This window comes from Doryrhamphus excisus, chromosome 18, assembly GCF_030265055.1.
Source record: "Doryrhamphus excisus isolate RoL2022-K1 chromosome 18, RoL_Dexc_1.0, whole genome shotgun sequence".
Classification (NCBI taxonomy): domain Eukaryota; kingdom Metazoa; phylum Chordata; class Actinopteri; order Syngnathiformes; family Syngnathidae; genus Doryrhamphus; species Doryrhamphus excisus.
This window is the reverse complement of record NC_080483.1, coordinates 14,735,016-14,752,917: the sequence shown is the minus strand read 5'-3', so window position 1 is coordinate 14,752,917 and position 17,902 is coordinate 14,735,016. Positions and strand designations below refer to the sequence as shown.

Below are 17,902 nucleotides of genomic sequence, written 5' to 3'. Positions count from 1 at the left end.
AAATTAACATTGCACTCCTCGCTACGTGACACATAACTGAACGCTTCGCAACCACAACAGGAAGAGAGAATCCCCTCTCCCTCGCGCCAACCCCTCCGGGTGGCAACCACTCCCCTATCGATCGTTCCGGGGTGAATTATGTATCGGTAACCTAGCACTACAATACTAATAAATTGCACAAAAAGCTTTGCCTTTGACTATAATAACGTTTTTTTGGAAACTATAAAACTTTTAAAGCGCGCGCCACATCTTTTTATTTTTCAGTATGTTGCCCTGTATTAATGTATGTATTTTAAACACTATATTGACCTAAAATTAGTATGCACGGTAGGTGGAATAATCTTGTATTAAACATTCTGCATTGTACATGTTTATTGAATAATATTGTACATCCAAAATGAACTGCTTACAAAAAACACCAGGTCCGATAAGACACTTTCTTTAATAGACATTTAATAGACTTCTTTAAATGTTGATCTCCTTATAAGTATGCACTATATTGGACAGTTTGTCCCCTACACCATTTTGAAAATCAGGTCCTGCATGGTTCCGGGTTTTAGTATGACACTAACATGATGATGCTTTGTGACATAGGTGAAGACATAAACACAGCACGTGGACGTCACACTCAACAACTGTATGGCTGCACAAATATAAAGCTCATTCATATACAAAAAAAACACCACATCTAATATGGGTGACTGGATAATAAAAACACTGAAGTTTGCATTCAAAAGTTTTGGTACTCATGATAACAATCCCAAAGCGTGTGAGGTTTTGTGAACTTAAACAGAGTTATTATTTCCTTCTTTAAGAGCCGTCTGAAATAATATTTGTGCGTGTTTATGTACGGCAAAAGAAAGGAAAGAGAAAAAAAAAAAAAATTTTCAAAAAATCCCATTTGTCAACCAGGAAATGAGAGGAGTCTAGTGCTGCGTCCACTTGATGCTCTTCAGATCGATGCCTTCCTGCACCATCTCCCATAGAGGACTGAAAGACAGACGCACAAACAAACAAAAAAAATCATAACCGTTTATCAAGTCTATCAACAAAGTCAAGTTTTATCTCACCTCATCTCTCTGAGTCTTTGAACTTGCTGGATGCATTTGTCTGCAGTGTAGTCCACCTCCTCCTCTGTGGTGAAGCGACCAATCCCAAACCTTATGAGCACACAAACACATTAAACATCATATCGCAGATATACTACAGTATCTTCTGCAGGATGATGATTATCAACCTGATGGAAGAGTGGGCCAGATCTTCATCGGCGCCGATGGCCCTGAGTACGTACGACGGTTCAAGAGAGGCTGACGTACATGCACTGCACATCAAAAAAAAAAAAAAAAAAAAGACACACGCCTGTGATTGTCAGGGGATTGCTAACTGTTAAAGAGTATTTCAACAATGGTGAGGCTCACCTTCCGGAAGACAGCGCCACGTCCTTTAACGCCATCAACAGACTCTCTCCCTCCACGTAGGCGAACGACAAGTTGACGCAGCCTGACGCACAAATTTATCAACAAATGTCAATGATGTTAAAGGGGACCGATTATGCCTTTTATACTTTTCTGACCTATAAATGTTGTGTAATACAACATGAGATAATGAGGTTTGCATTTTTTAAAAAGTTTTTTCAAACTTCTGACGTCAATGTGAAGTCCATGGAAACACTACAGAAAGAGGTTCAGAATCTGGAGGATCTAGAAAGCATTCTGTGCAGGTTATTGTGTGTAGCTGCTCTATAGGAGTCGAAAACTCAATACAAAGCACTGAAAATAGGAATAATATAAATAATAGGTCCATAATAGGTGATTCTTCTGTTTTGATATAATATTATGGCGACGTGGGCGGTGGTCGAGTGGTTAGCTCGCAGACCTCACAGCTAGGAGACCAGGGTTCAATTCCACCCTCAGCCATCTCTGTGTGGAGTTTGCATGTTCTCCGGGGAAAACGGAGTACCTCCCACATTCCAAAAACAAGATAATTGGCGAGTTCTGATGTCAATGTGAAGTCCATGGGAAACACTACAGAAAGAGGTGTACAATCTGGAAGATCTAGAAAGCTTTCTGTGCGGGTTATTGTGTGTAGCTGCTCTATAGGAGTCCACAACTCAATAAAAAGCACTGAAAATAGGAATAATATAAATAATAGGTCCACTTTAGGCTGCACGGCGGTCGAGTGTTTAGCGCGCAGACCTTACAGCTAGGAGACCCGTGTTCGATTCCACCCTCGGGCATGTTCTCCCCGTGCATGCATGGGTTTTCTCCGGGTACTCCGGTTTCCTCCCACATTCCAAAAACATGCTAGGTTAATTAGCGACTCCAAATTGTCCATAGGTATGAATGTGAGTGTGAATGGTTGTTTGCCTATATGTGCCCTATGATTGGCTGGCCACCAGCTCCAGCACCCCCGCGACCCTCGTGAGGATAAGCAGTATAAATGAAATGAAAAGGTCCCCCTTTAAAGAGTGATGTTGTCTACCAGGGTAGCGTTGTTCTGGGTCTCCGTTCATGATGACATCAGGGATTTCAGACATGATCTTCTGGACCAGGCGATTCGACAGCATGGACACTCTTTGGTGATCATACTGTACACGCATACAACATTTCAATCCTTCGTATGTTCATAGATTGTGCGGGAGTGTGTGTCTTGTCTGACCTCCATCTCCTGCTGGGCGATGCTGCAGGCGGCTCCCAGACCAACGGCCAGGGGCGTGGGGACCGTGCCGGAGCGCAAACCTCTCTCTTGGCCTCCACCGTTCTGAAGTGGCTCCAGTCTCACGCGAGGCCGGCGTCTCACATAGAGTGCACCCACGCCTGTGTAGACACGGGTGGTTATTATTTGAGAATTGAGTTCAATATTTTATCATAATAATTTCATCATTTCATTAGGATGAGGAGCTCAGTCATCCGGGAGGGGCTCAGAGTAGAGCCGCTTCTTCTTCACATCGAGAGGAGTCGGGCATCTAGTCCGAATGCCTCCCAGACGCCTCCCTGGTGAGGTGTTCCGGGCATGCCCAGCCGGGAAAAGGCCCCGGGGGAAGACCTAGGACACGCTGGAGGGATTATGTCTCACAGCAGGCCTGGGAACGCCTTGGTGTCCTCCCGGTGGAGCTGGAGGAGGTGGCCGGGGACCGGGAAGTCTGGGATTCCCTACTAAGACTGCTACCCCCGCGACCCGGACCCGGATAAGTGGAGGAAAATGGATGGATGGATCATTTTAAATTCACATTAACAAGGTTATGATCACTTGAAGCAACAGATGAATGAATAGATTTCAAGCAGAACAAGGCTAATCTATTTTAAGTTTTAAGATTAGACCTGCGCCAAGCACCATATTGTGATTAACACCAAAATAATAATCCAATATTTTTTTGATCGGTCTTTGATCATTTGTAAAAATAGGAGGAAACTTTTTTTTAGGTGCTCTGACCATTTTTTTTGTGTGGAGATATTTGCACAAATGGCGAAAGTGGTCCTCTTTTGCAATGTTCAAGAATCCTTTTAAAAAATCCTGAATCCAGACAGAGAACCACATCACCCCCAAAATTGAATCAGTTCTTCCACATCCCATTCCTGACAAAATTTTGAACACAAACAAACAGAACAGTGAATGGAGTGAGGTTCTCCATGCGGATGAAGTCAGCATGTCAATAACATTAATAGTGACTTCTTGTTTTTTATCTATATTAACATTCCACTAAAGTACCTTTACCTTTGGGTCCGTAAATCTTGTGGCCGCTGATGGACATCAGGTCAATCTTGGAGTCGGCCACGTTGATGGGAACCTTTCCTACCGCCTGCGCCGCGTCCGTGTGGAAGAAGACTCCCTTGGAACGACACAGCTGACCTGCGTACACAGAAGCAATGGTGATGACAGCACTTAGTGAATGGTAATGGTTTGATTTCATTAGAACATGCATCAGATTACAATTGAATGCATCACATAATCAGTTCACAGTTCCACATGTCCAAAAAGGAGTAGGAAGAAGCAAAGCTTATTAAATCCTACCCCTCCATCTGGTACTTTTATAATCAGTAACTGTTACATTTGTTCACTTCCTGCTTTCCTAATTTTAGTTTAAGGTTTTTTTTTTGTTTTTTTTTTTAATTTTTTGTCCCGTACCGAAGTACAAGGTGATATCACCATCCAATGACATAATGGTTACCATAGTAAGTGTCAATATAGTGATATACAGTAAACCTCGGATATATCGGATTCAATTGTTCCCACTGGTTTTGTCCGATATAAGCGAAATCCGTTATATGCGTATACCGGAAAATGTCCGTTTTACGCATATATCGAATTTATATCCGGTATATGCGTAAATCGGATCTGATCCGTTATAAAAAGGCACTTCCTTGACTATGTTTCCAATGTACCTGGACGCGCAGGCAACGCTGCAAACGCTGCAAATGACGTCGTATAGCGGCCTGTCACGATTCGGCGAATCGGAGCGCCACGATGCGGCCATCCGATATATGCGAGGGAAATTTAATGGAAATGCATTGGAACGGGACTGGAGATTTTGTCCGAAATAGGCGAAATCCGTTATAAAAAATCCGATATATGCAATGAATTTTTATTGGAAATGCATTACAGAAAAATCGGTTCTTTTTTATCTGTCCGTTGTGAGCGAATTTCCGATATATCCGAGTCCGATATATCCGAGGTTTACTGTATATAGCACATCATGACTGGTTCAAGACTCTTCATCCTTGTATTTAGCAAACATCAACTGCTTGTATTGTTTCTTGAATTGGCTCATCGTTGTGCATTGTTCGAGAGTCTTACGCAATCCATTCCATAGTTTGATTCCACATACTAAAATGCTATGGCTTTTTAACGTAGTCCTAGCATAGAAGTGTTTCAGATTTAGTTCTTCCCTATGGTGATATGTTACCTATTTCTTTAACAGGTTGCATCACGCCGATCTCATTGTTGACTGTCATTATGGACACCAGGGAGGTATCAGGAGTGAGGGATGCCTCCAGGAGCTGGAAAGAAAAAAAAAAAAACATCAGTCATCATTTTGAGTGCATATTCTTATTTGCCTATGAAACACTTAGTTTTGATTTAATAAGATTTAATAGTGGCACGAGGCGGTCTAGTGGTTAGCGCGCAGACCTCACAGCTAGGAGACCAGGGTTCAATTCCACCCTCGGGCATCTCTGTGTGGAGTTTGCATGTTCTCCCCGTGCATGCGTGGGTTTTCTCCGGGTACTCCGGTTTCCTCCCACATTCCAAAAACATGCTAGGTTAATTAGCGACTCCAAATTGTCCATAGGTATGAATGTGAGTGTGAATGGTTGTTTGTCTATATGTGCCCTGTGATTGGTTGGCCACTAGTCCAGACTGTACCCCGCCTCTCGCCCGAAGACAGCTGGGATAGGCTCCAGCACCCCCCGCGACCCTCGTGAGGAAAAAGCGGTAGAAAATGAATGAATGAATGAAGATTTAATAGTTTTGTATCCAGTTTTCCAAGGCTCTTGCCCAGGGGTGGGCTAACTTTTTGACTCGCGGGCCGCTTTGAGTTAACAAAATTGTCGCGGGGGGGGGGGGCAGAAAGTATATTTAACACACACACTATTTTACGCTTATAATTCTAACAGTCCACATTGAATTATTTGTCTAATTTTATCTGTAAAAGTGTTATATTATCAGCTATATGTTCTATTATAAACTATATTCTTTTTTCAGGAGCACTTTAATCATCAGACCGCAGCAAACTACAAAATTTTACAGTTTTGTTTTGATTTTTGTCTGAATAAGACATCCGACTTGCAAGTTATGTTGCCAGCTGTCGTATGTTAAAAGTTGAAATACTTAGAATGCAACTGGCGGGCCGGATTCAAACACTTGCTGGACCGCATGTGGCCCCCGGGTTGTAGTTTGCCCACCCCTTGCTCTAGTGTTTCCTCACTGACAGTGACAACGATGACGTTAAGAGTTCATTGACACACCTCAAGGTCCACCAGTCCGTTCTTCTGAACCGGCAAGTAAGTGATGCGGAATCCCTCCGCCTCCAGAATGCGGCAGGAGTCCAGGACACATTTATGTTCCGTCTGCGTAGTGATCACGTGTCGCTTCTTGGCCTGGTAGAACCTGCCTACACCCTGCAGATGAAAGGAAGTGGAAGTTTATTGACATCTTTTTCCTCCATTTGTGCATATTTGTATTGTGATTCTTCTGTTTTGATATAATATTATGGCGACGTGGGCGGTGGTCGAGTGGTTAGCGCGCAGACCTCACAGCTAGGAGACCAGGGTTCAATTCCACCCTCAGCCATCTCTGTGTGGAGTTTGCGTGTTCTCCCCGTGCATGCGTGGGTTTTCACCGGGGAAAACAGAGTACCTCCCACATTCCAAAAACAAGCTAATTGGCGAGTTCTGACGTTAATGTGAAGTCCATGGAAACACTAGTGGTTAGCGTGGTTAGCGCGCAGACCTCACAGCTAGGAGACCCGTGTTCGATTCCACCCTCGGGCATGTTCTCCCCGTGCATGCATGGGTTTTCTCCGGGTACTCCGGTTTCCTCCCACATTCCAAAAACAAGCTAATTGGCGAGTTCTGATATCAATGTGAAGTCCATGGAAACACTACACAAAGAGGTGCAGAATCTGGAAGATCTAGAAAGCTTTCTGTGCGGGTTATTGTGTGTAGCTGCTCTATAGGAGTCCACAACTCAATACAAAGCACTGAAAATAGGAATAATATAAATAATAGGTCCCCTTTAGGCTGCACACCAAAAACATGCTAGGTTAATTAGCGACTCCAAATTGTCCATAGGTATGAATGTGAGTGTGAATGGTTGTTTGTCTATATGTGCCCTGTGATTGGCTGGCCACCAGTCCGGGGTGTAAAGTCAAACCTTATGAAAAACTACTTTCGACCATGTCAATGTCAACTTTGGCACTTTTTAATAATAATAATAATAATAATAACTCGCTGGACCGGGACTTCCTGAGCTTATCGGTGACATAATAGGGACAGACTTAAGCGGGTTCAACTGTATTTGTTATTTAAGCCATATATAAAAGCAGAATGGGACCTTGATAGCCATGTTATTGGACTCGGTGGCACCGCTGGTGAAGATGATCTCTCGGGGGTCTGCTCCAATCACGTCGGCCACCTGCTGCTCGGAGCGAGACAACACATGTAAGAGGGATGCATCCATAAAAAGAAAAGAAAGAAAAGGTACCTTCCGAGCCGTCTCCATGGCGCTCTCGCTCTCCCAACCGTACGCATGTGTTCTGGAGTGAGGGTTGCCATAGTAATTGACTTGATAAGGCAACATGGCATCCAGCACCCGAGGATCCTATGGTAGCAAACAATCAACTTTATTGCTATAAGTCAATTTATTTGTGTAAATTTTAATTAAAGCAGGCAACAATTGGAGCATCCTTAACAAATACCATTGGCGTCGTTGCCTGGAAGTCCATATAGAGGGGGCGGAGCTCATCTTTCTCCAGGTCACGTTTCTTTATCAGCTCTGTAGGGAAAAAAAAAACAAAAAGAATGTATGACCGGAGACTGACTCCGGATCTGTGACTGTGTGGCTGGTCAGGAAGAGCTGAGTCATTCTGGGTCAGCTACTTCTGTGGAACGTCATCATTCTTAAGAATGCCATAGAATTAATGTAAACATGTTGAGCAAATGTAGCATTAATTTAATATTCATGGCTGCAATACGCTACTCAAGTGGAGCATCATCATTGTGAAGAGTGACATATAATCAATACAAACATGTTGAACACTTTTTAGTTAATGATCAACATTTTCAGCAGCAATATGCAGAATGAAAACAAGTACAAGCATGAGTAGGGCTTATTTTCACTTTCATTATTACTATTTCATAATTTCACTACTGGACTATTAGTCCAAATACTTGTGTTAATGCTAATTTTTCTCCTTATTTTATTTGTGTGTAATTTATAAAAGCTTATTTCAATTATTATGCCTCCCTTGTGTGTAAGTGCAGTACATGTGGAGTACTGCATTGAAAACTTTGATTATAATGCAGTGCAGTTATATTGTTAGGAGTTATAAGTGCTACTCCAACAATAACAGAGACTGTGATTACTCGTATCACACAAGACAGTTGTTAGTATTACCAAAATAAAGTATTGCAGGTTATTTAAACGCGTCTTCTTCGTCCTTACACTAAACTGCGTCACTTTGTAGTTAGCATCAAGCTAGCTGCGCAGAGGCAGACTAGCAGCTAGTAAGAGCTGCTGTTACCTTTCTGAAGAGTGCTGGCGGCTCTCTGGTCGGAATTCAGCCAGACAGTGAGCCTTGGCAGCGGCCAGCAGAGGCGGGAGGACGCTGTCCTGCCTGAGGAGAGCATCTGGACGGCGGTTAAGTTTCACTTCGAGACAACAGCAGAACAGTGGACTGACTGGTGTTGACTAAAGACTATTTCCTGACTCTTGTTGAGTGAGTTTAATCCTCGTCTGAACATGCAGGCTGGAAAAGAACAATTGTGAAAGTCACTTCACAACCAGGTTACATGTCTGATGTGTACCTCACATGGGTAGCAAAGGCATTTCCGGAATCTATTTTCAAAATAAAGTTTTTGTAATGTTGACTGTGCGTTCTATTCTTTATATAAGAGTTCTTTGGTTAAGATATTAGTAATTTTAAATGTCAACATTACCTATTAAATTTTTGTTGCGTTATGACACGTCTGTTGAACTTTATTTGTGTTTTCGCTTAGAAAAACAAACATTATTGTGTATCATTTTGAGCTGTTTCCGGGTCCTGTCTGATTTGACGCACAAGGTCCAGAATTTCCTGTAAACTGTGCTCTCATTGGCTAATAGGATCAGCTGTGGTGGTTGTGTTTTCTGATTGGTTCGATGCTGCTTGCTGGAATGCAAGCTCGTCAATGTGTTTTTGTGTAAGAATCACTAATATTTAAAGTATGCTCTGCCATATATTTTATCAGTAACTGCGGAAAAACAAAGAAAAAACGGTGAAAACACATTCCACAGAAACGAGTTTCCCTATCAGTTTACATTCTTTTTTTCGACGACCAGTTGGTGGCGATAGCGAAATCTCAAACCATCAACCGTAGAAGAAGAGCGAGTTGCAGGTGTGTAGTCTAGGAAGTATAGCTATGCACTGTAGCGAATCATCTAGAATATTATGTTAAAAACATAAATTACACCATTTTTAAGGGATGCCGAACTGAAAAACGCTTTCCTAAAAGGTCGTTGTTTTTTCCTCGAAGGTGAGCTAATCCATTCGCTGTCTTTATCCTTAAGCGATGCAAATGACATTGCTAGCAAACGAGCGTTGCAAGTAAACACAAGCTAGCATGTACAGTCTAAAGTACATGTCATTTTAAGTTAACTCACATTTTAATCGCCTTATGTCATGAAAATTTGCGATACGAACATATTTATCATTTTAGATAACTTTGTATTCACTTCGTATTTTGCGCAAGAACCTATAAGTGATTTAAACACGTTATATTAGTCAACACATTGGATGTCACTTAACACTTATTATGCGAAATTGCGCATTTTTACTCAGAAGCGGCCGCCATTGCTGTTGCCATGGGGACGACGATGAGCGAGCCTTGCATTTACGACAAACTGTCCGAGAGCATCGACATCCTCCGTCAGTCGGGCTACCGCTACGGGATGTCAGAGAGGGAGATCGAGTGCTTCATCAAACGGATGCTGGAGACCAATGAGCCCAGGAGAGATCCGCCTCAGTTCCCTGTTCTCAGGGCCACCGCCAAGGTCAGGACAAGAAGCGTATACAATCCAATACAATCCTATAGTAAACAATGGGTATTGTACTATGTGAAACTGACTAAACTGTCCTGTCATTGTGTGTAGTTTGTGGTGGTAGTGGGATTCCTGTTGGTGGTGGTCTTGGCCTTCTCGTATCCGCAGAGTTCCGCGCAGTTGGGTCTGGTCCATTTGGGGTCCTATAACTGGTCGTCACCTCTCAGTCACGTACGCCTGCTGTCGCTGCCCATTGCCAAGAAGTACAACTTGCTAGGTATGATCGGCACCACCTCCATTTTACATGCTCATTAAAAACAGAACTGAAAAAAATATGAAGAATTAAGATGACAATACAGGTGGGGGTTGTGCAGGTTTCCATGAATGGTGGAGTGCCGGTTCCGTCAGACAGAACTTGGTCAACTGTTCTGGCTGTGCAGACATCTCATCAGTGCTGGAGATCCCAGAGAGCCTCAGCGGGACTGTGACCTTGCGTCGGGGGCCTCAACTTGTCCTGTTGAAGGTCAGCTGTTCATCAATCTCAGTTGAATTGTGTTCTAATAATTCCTTGTTGTTTCCTGCAGGGTGGCGAGTCCCTCAGCATTGAGAGGCTCCAGCTGGAGGAGCTTTACCTGGCCCATTCGGGTTCCATGTCGGTTTTGCTTGAAGATGACGACGGCGTGCAGAATCTGAACGCTGGCCTCCCGCAAGGACCCGCTAACTTCACCTTGCTTTGGTACACATCGACTTTGTGACCTTCTACTGAATTTGTGAGTGCGTGAATAAGACACAGACGCTGCTGCATTTCTGTAGGAGGTTTCGCTCTGCGACCAGAGAGAAGGTGCTGAGGTGGCTCTTTCCCAAAGCGGAGCTCTGCCCCCTGCTGGACAGTGCCGGGACCATCTTGCAGCGCTGCATGGTCACCCACAGCATCAACTCCCAGAGCAAAGTGAGTCCAAAAATATGAAAAATTCTGTCTTCCTGTGTATTTACTGCTGCTGTTGTTTGAGTCTCAGGGTGTGGGGGTCTTGGGCTGGTTGGTGGTAGGCGAGGGGCTCCCGACGGTTCGAGTTGTTCCTGTTCAACGCTGTCAAAAATACTGCAGTTCCTTCAACTTATGGCTCAACCCGGGAGACATAGGTATTGCTTTCATCATTCAACACCTGTGTCAGTATGGAAAATAAATCTGTACAGTGAACGCAACGTCCCGACATGTGACCTTGACCTGTGCAGTGTACGCCGACCCTCGCTACTGGCAGATGGAGCTATTCCCCGGCCGAGGCCAGAACATTGTGTGCGACGGGTCAGCATTTTAACCCCACAAAAGGTTTGACGCCGATTGTCCCGACTTCCTGCTGAAGCTCGGCGGTGCGTATCTGAAGAGGCTCCGCCCCCACAGATGCCTTATGACCCCCCCCCCCTCAGAACTGGAGACTGCTGCGCAAATGTGTGACTTTGGTGTGCTGATTTGAAGCACGCCAAGGTTGCGAAAAGGCAGAAGAAACTCGGTGTGCCATAAATGAACTTTTTCTTTTTTCAAATAAGTGAACATTTGTGAAGACGATAGGTCCGCCTTCATCTTTCAGGACCCGTGTAGTGATTTCCTTTCAATTTGCACAAAAGATAAAGCTGCTTCTCTTGTTTCCCTATTATTTATTGATATTGCTGGATGTATGTGGCACACAGTATGGTTAAGCTGTTTCTTTGAACAAAATCTTGAAATGTTGTTATGCTTTTCATCAATGCAGAAAATTTATGGGACCAAAAAACATGTATGAAGTGAATAAATCACAATTATGAATCAGCCTTTAAAAAACCTGTATGTACTTTTAGAGCAACGTTGAATAGCTGAGTCGAGAAAAATCACTTAAGTGAATTGAAGAGGACAATTCAAATGGAGTGATGTCCATTGACAAGTGTTACAGTAAACCTCGGATATATCGGACTCGGATATATCGGAAATTCGCTCACAACGGACAGATAAAAAAGAACCGATTTTTCTGTAATGCATTTCCAATAAAAATTCATTGCATATATCGGATTTTTTATAACGGATTTCGCCTATTTCGGACAAAATCTCCAGTCCCGTTCCAATGCATTTCCATTAAATTTCCCTCGCATATATCGGATGGCCGCATAGTGGCGCTCCGATTCGCCGAATCGTGACAGGCCCCTATACGACGTCATTTGCAGCGTTTGCAGCGTTGCCTGCGCGTCCAGGTACATTGGAAACATAGTCAAGGAAGTGCCTTTTTATAACGGATAAAATCCGATTTACCCATATACCGGATATAAATCCGATATATGCGTAAAACGGACATTTTCCGGTATACGCATATAACGGATTTCGCTTATATCGGACAAAACCAGTGGGAACAATTGAATCCGATATATCCGAGGTTTACTGTATGTTAGTTTGTTTGGATGTTTTTTTTCCATAACAATCAGCACGTCTCCATAATAGTTATATTATGTATAAAGCAGATAAAGTGCAACTCCAACAAGCTCAATGCAACCGAGGTTTGTTTTTACTGCAATAAAATAAGCAAACTTTGCATGATATCAGAACGGAAGCCCGAAAACGTCTTAAATATCAGGATAGAAGTGAAAGAATGTGAATAAATTTCACTACCTGTGAAGTAAAAAGTAGTACAGTACTTTCAAGGGTCACGTCGCTCCTGACAGCAGCAGTGGCGATGACTCTGACGCTTCCGATTTGTCATGAAGAGCGGCGAAGCTTTGATGCGGCGAGTCGTACAAGTGGGAGCTCTGCATGTCTACCTCGGCCCGCAAGTTAATTTTCTTGGAGAACAACACAAATGTTAAAAAAACAAACAAATAATATGGAAAAAAAAGAGAACCGAATACCTGAAAGTCTTGTATGTAGGTGAGAAAGAAGCTGATGAAGGAGAAGGCCAGTGACCACTCGCATACGGTACTGATGATGTGAGCTGTGTAACCCTGAATATAAAAACAACATCATCACACTTTGTCATTATGCTAGGACAGGGGTGGGCAAACTTTTTGACTCGCGGGCCGCATTGATATGACAAAATTTACGGGGGGGGGGGGGGGGGGCAGACTATATATTTTAGTCCACCTGGTATTATTGTATCTGTAAAATTGTCATGCAATCTGCTATTATTTATTATTTTATATTTAGATTTAAATATTTTAAAAATAATAAAATATTATAATACAATAAAATTAAAATAATAATTATTATATTATGTAAAATATGCAAATATAACAATAATATTATATATAGTTAATATAATAATTAGCATTAATATAATAATTATAATAATCATAATAGTTCTAATAATACTTATAATAATAATAATAATAATAATTCATTCATTCATTTTCTACCGCTTTTCCTCACGAGGGTCGCGGGGGGTGCTGGAGCCTATCCCAGCTGTCTTCGGGCGAGAGGCGGGGTACACCCTGGACTGGTCGCCAGCCAATCACAGGGCACATATAGACAAACAACCATTCACACTCACATTCATACCTATGGACAATTTGGAGTCGCCAATTAACCTAGCATGTTTTTTGGAATGTGGGAGGAAACCGGAGTACCCGGAGAAAACCCACGCATGCACGGGGAGAACATGCAAACTCCACACAGAGATGGCCGAGGGTGGGAATTGAACCCTGGTCTCCTAGCTGTGAGGTCTGCGCGCTAACCACCAAACCGCCGTGCCGCCAATAATAATAATAATAATTATTATTATGTGCTTGTGTCCCTTTTTTCAGGAGCACTTTGTAAACAACAGACAATGTCAAACAACGAAATTGATACAACCATCAAAAGGTTGGCTCAGGCCATGATGCCAGGTTGTATGTTGAGTTTAAATGAAATACTTTGGAAAGATTGGGCGGGCCGGATGTGGCCCCCGGGCCGTAGTTTGCCCACCCCTGTGCTAGGACAAGTTCACCGCACCGTTTCGCCAGGCGTCCAGTGCAGTTTATGAGCGACATCCACCCCAGGTAGGCTGCTGTACATGATGACAGATGATACAAACACTGTGAGGAGAAACGCTGTTAAGGAGCACTGTAGCACCTTGTGGAAAACAAACAAATGCTAATTTGAAGGATACTGCTGACAATGCTGATGAGGGTCCACAGCCAGATGGCAAGGCGCACCACAAACACGCTCCTGCTGTGCACATGAGGCTGCATGTAGTGAGACAACACAGTCTGCACCAGGATGTAAAGCGCTCCCACGCCTAAGGTCAGCACTGCTCCCAGGAGATGGACCGAGAACAGTGTGGTCTTCTGCACTCACACATACACAACATGTTCAAACCTTACACAAACTGATACAGGACCAGGGACACACACCTGGAAGTTGGCCACCACGCACATGCCTAAAGAGCTACAGACACCCAGCAGCAGACCAAAGCGGTTCAATCTGTGGAGGTGGAGCTCGCTGTTGTCCGTCAGCGCCTCCACTTGTTTGTATCGTACGTACACGGTTGCCATGCCTGCACAAAAAAATAGACTTCATCAGCAACATATGACAAATTCATTCATTCATTTTCAACCGCTTTTCCTCACAAGGGTCGCGGGGGGTGCTGGAGCCTATCCCAACTGTCTATGGGCGAGAGGCGGGGTACACCCTGGACTGGTCGCCAGCCAATCACAGGGCACATATAGACAAACAACCATTCACACTCACATTCATACATATTCATATATGGACAATTTGGAGTCGCAAGGGGAGAACATGCAAACTCCACACAGAGATGGCCGAGGGTGGAATTGAACCCTGGTCTCCTAGCTGTGAGGTCTGCGCGCTAACCACTAGTCCGCCGTGCCGCCCCATATGACAAATTCATTCATTCATTCATTCATTTTCTACCGCTTTTTCCTCACGAGGGTCGCGGGGGGTGCTGGAGCCTATCCCAGCTGTCTTCGGGTGAGAGGCGGGGTACACCCTGGACTGGTGGCCAGCCAATCACAGGGCACATATAGACAAACAACCATTCACACTCACATTCATACCTATGGACAATTTGGAGTCGCTAATTAACCTAGCATGTTTTTGGAATGTGGGAGGAAACCGGAGTACCCGGAGAAAACCCACGCATGCACGGCGAGAACATGCAAACTCCACACAGAAATGGCCGAGGGTGGAATTGAACCTAGCTGTGAGGTCTGCGCGCTAACCACTAGACCGCCGTGCCGCCCCATATGACAAATTATGTCATATTATTCTACTTCTGACCCGAGCCAGAGTATTTTAAAAAAAATTGTTATGTCATTATTATGGAGTGAGGGCTGCACGGTGGACGAGTGGTTAGCGTGCAGACCTCACAGCTAGGAAACCCGAGTTCAATCCCACCCTCGGTCATCTCTGTGTGGAGTTTGCATGTTCTTCCCGTACATGTGTGGGTTTCCTCCCACATTCCAAAAACATGCTAGGTTAATTAGCGACTCCAAATTGTCCATAGGTATGAATGTGAGTGTGAATGGTTGTTTGTCTATATGTGCCCTGTGATTGACTGGCCACCAGTCCAGTGTGCACCCTGCCTCTCACCCGAAGACAGCTGGGCTCCAGCACCCCCGCTCCCCCCCGTGACCCTTGTGAGGATAAGCGGTAGAAAATGAATGAATTATTATGGAGTGTTATGCAGAGTTCCCAAAAGATTATGACTGCTCATAAGTTCTCAATAAATGGTGACCCGCTAAACTCCCTTTGCAGAACACCCTCTTACATACATGACATATTGTGTGTTGTTGTTGTTTTTTGTACCTAATAAGGCTGACACGTCCAGCATGATGCCAAACACACACCTCTCTGGTGCCATCGTTCCTGTGTCGCTGCAAAACAACAAAAAACAACAGAAAACCTTCAATTGCGACCGTGATAACGATAACAACATCGGCACTAGCTGTGAGTCAAACCAACAATATTTCAATTGCAAGCCCGCCACTGTGAACACTCATCCACATGACTAGTATTAAAAATGTTTGAGGTTATTTTCAGTCAAAAGAACTGACTTACTGCAATACAGTTGTTTTCTTCCAACAACACTAACAAACCTGATTATCCAATCACAGCTAAGCAACTGTAACCAGACAAGGCGCTCTCTGTCCAAACCAGTCCAGACACTCAAAAGACTTAATTGGATTCAAATGTGCTCTCCCCTGACCCATGCAAAAAAGTCAGCAGGACTTAGCGCTAACCTGATGTACGGGACCAGAGGGTCCACATGTCTCAGAAGCACAGCTGTGACGTAAGCGAAGATAAATGATGCTGCCGTCCAGACAACCAGAAGAGCCGGCAAGAAGCAGAGACCCTGCTGGAACCACCACATCGTCTCCTCGGTCCTGTACGACACAAAAGACATACATAACATTACTGTCAAATATTTTTTTTTAGCTTTACATATTTACAACCAAGTAAAAGTAATGGACCCTTATCATACATATACTGTATATTGCTGCCATGCTGACTGATGTTCCTCAGAGGACAATAATAACAATATTGTAGAATTACTTCCTCTATGACAACATACATTTGAACTTTTGTATAGGAGGTGATTAGATATTGTACCTGATGAAGAGGCTGGTCAGTTGGTGGTGACTGACTGTAAGGGCAGGGTGCTTTGGATGTTAGGTCATGTGACTGTCCTGATGCCGGTCACTTTAATGGCGTCTACAGTCATTAGGAAGTCGAACAGGAAGTGAAACAGCAGATAGAAGAGTGAATATAGTTCGAGAATTTTTTTTTCAATTACAGATGATAAATTAAGCTAATACACTGAAAGCGAATTAAGGGAATTATGTAATGTTTCCCGTGGGATACCAGACATAGTTTTGTAGCATTAGTCTTACAATTCAACTTTTGCTTTGCTAGCTTTAGCTTTCCGTCTGTTCTATTTATCTCTTTGATCTTTAAACAATTTAACACTCACGTTACTCAAGCGGTGCGATGTCAAATCAACGAACGGCGTTTCTTATTTCAGACACAACAATCCCACCTCTACAGGACGTCTTTTAACATCAATAGCGTTTCATATAAAGTAAAATAGTCGCGCACTTTGTAGGACGCTTCTAAACAAGACATTAGCTGTCACCCGTGCGCCGAAGTGCGCATGCGTGTATGAATTTGTCTTGCCCTTATATTTGACTCGCAGGTCCAAACCTCAACCAAACATAAATACATAACAGTTAAGATGAACGGTAATGTTTATGCATTTTAACTATTTCGTCAACAGTTTGTATTCTTAAACATCGAAAACCTTGGAATGTTAACATTTAAATCAATTCAAGGACTAACGTACCACAAAATAAACAACTCTAATCTAATAAAAAATAATGGCTTTATTTATTTTTTTTTTTACTCTATATGACTTGTTCTTTTCTTCCTTATATGCGATTTCTCAATCACAATTCAGTCCAATACATGCACATCTGGACATAACGGACGTTTCTTAAATACGCCAAAGACATTGGTAACAATACTAACCACGCTCCCATCAGGACCATTTATCTTTATTCTACAGAGCCATGAAGATTCCCTAAATATCCCACCTGAAGGCATTAGAAGACAAATGATTAAGATTTGGATGAAACGTGCCTTTAGAGACGGCCACATTAAGACAATGGCAACAGTCGACATTATAGATGCTCTATAATGCAATTTAAAACAAAAAAACAGGCACAATAAGCAAAAGCAAGAAAGCTGAGTGGCTGCCAGTTAGTAGGGAGCGCCGTAACAAAATGAGATGACACTATCATTGTAACGTTTTGAATTCACTGCGACAAAGTTGGTTTGATGGGAATGTAGCGGGGGATGATGCCTTTGAACATTACACCAAAAAGTTTGCAGAACCAGATCAACAGCAACTTCGGACCGCATCAGTTATAAGTCACCCCACAATGCATCTGAAGCCGAACAATGAACCATAAACCGATGGAATTAGTTTTCCACAAGAACTCAGTTTCGGTTACCCTGTTAGTCAACTTTCAAGTGATATTAGTACAGAAGAAGATCGGGGTCATTGCTTGTGTGGAAGCATCCAGAAGGCTGCGAGCGAGCGTAAGGTTGGCTGCTGTGTTTCCTTACAATGACAAGTGGAACCACAAGCTGCGGCCATGTTTGTAAATATCACACAGACTAACAATAAATACAAAAAAAAAAACAGGAAATAAA

The 17,902-nt window shown here is 43.2% G+C and overlaps 3 protein-coding genes across 6 annotated transcripts; 1 reads left to right on the top strand and 2 right to left on the bottom strand.

Annotated features, from left to right (window-relative positions):
- Positions 1–20: 20 nt before the first annotated feature.
- On the bottom strand, positions 21–11,115 carry nfs1 (NFS1 cysteine desulfurase). The gene is made up of 13 exons (XM_058055644.1): positions 8,240–11,115; positions 7,415–7,491; positions 7,201–7,317; positions 7,051–7,134; positions 5,964–6,116; positions 4,904–4,997; positions 3,715–3,849; positions 2,659–2,816; positions 2,482–2,587; positions 1,419–1,500; positions 1,238–1,321; positions 1,071–1,160; positions 21–990 (listed from the first exon to the last, which is right to left on the bottom strand). Exons 1-13 carry the CDS (start codon positions 8,343–8,345, stop codon positions 927–929), a joined length of 1,350 nt encoding a protein of 449 aa, XP_057911627.1. The 5' UTR covers positions 8,346–11,115; the 3' UTR covers positions 21–926.
- On the top strand, positions 8,900–12,208 carry c18h6orf89 (chromosome 18 C6orf89 homolog). 3 transcript variants are annotated; one of them, XM_058055648.1, is made up of 8 exons: positions 8,900–9,092; positions 9,536–9,747; positions 9,847–10,012; positions 10,110–10,258; positions 10,320–10,471; positions 10,549–10,684; positions 10,752–10,875; positions 10,969–12,207. In XM_058055648.1, exons 2-8 carry the CDS (start codon positions 9,559–9,561, stop codon positions 11,049–11,051), a joined length of 999 nt encoding a protein of 332 aa, XP_057911631.1. In that variant the 5' UTR covers positions 8,900–9,092; positions 9,536–9,558; the 3' UTR covers positions 11,052–12,207. The 3 variants fall into 3 exon arrangements, with proteins under 3 accessions (XP_057911631.1, XP_057911630.1, XP_057911632.1); XM_058055647.1 differs by having other exon boundaries at positions 8,903–9,230; positions 10,969–12,206; XM_058055649.1 differs by having other exon boundaries at positions 9,082–9,092; positions 9,539–9,747; positions 10,969–12,208.
- dram2b (DNA-damage regulated autophagy modulator 2b) lies at positions 11,369–16,874 on the bottom strand. Of its 2 annotated transcripts, none has more exons than XM_058055652.1 (9): positions 16,662–16,874; positions 16,301–16,402; positions 15,931–16,074; positions 15,497–15,564; positions 14,083–14,225; positions 13,839–14,016; positions 13,682–13,764; positions 12,604–12,686; positions 11,369–12,537 (listed from the first exon to the last, which is right to left on the bottom strand). In XM_058055652.1, the coding sequence occupies exons 3-9, from the start codon at positions 16,059–16,061 to the stop codon at positions 12,513–12,515; spliced, it is 711 nt and encodes a 236-aa protein (XP_057911635.1). In that variant the 5' UTR covers positions 16,062–16,074; positions 16,301–16,402; positions 16,662–16,874; the 3' UTR covers positions 11,369–12,512. The 2 variants fall into 2 exon arrangements, with proteins under 2 accessions (XP_057911635.1, XP_057911634.1); XM_058055651.1 differs by having other exon boundaries at positions 12,604–12,696; positions 16,662–16,863.
- Positions 16,875–17,902: the final 1,028 nt, after the last annotated feature.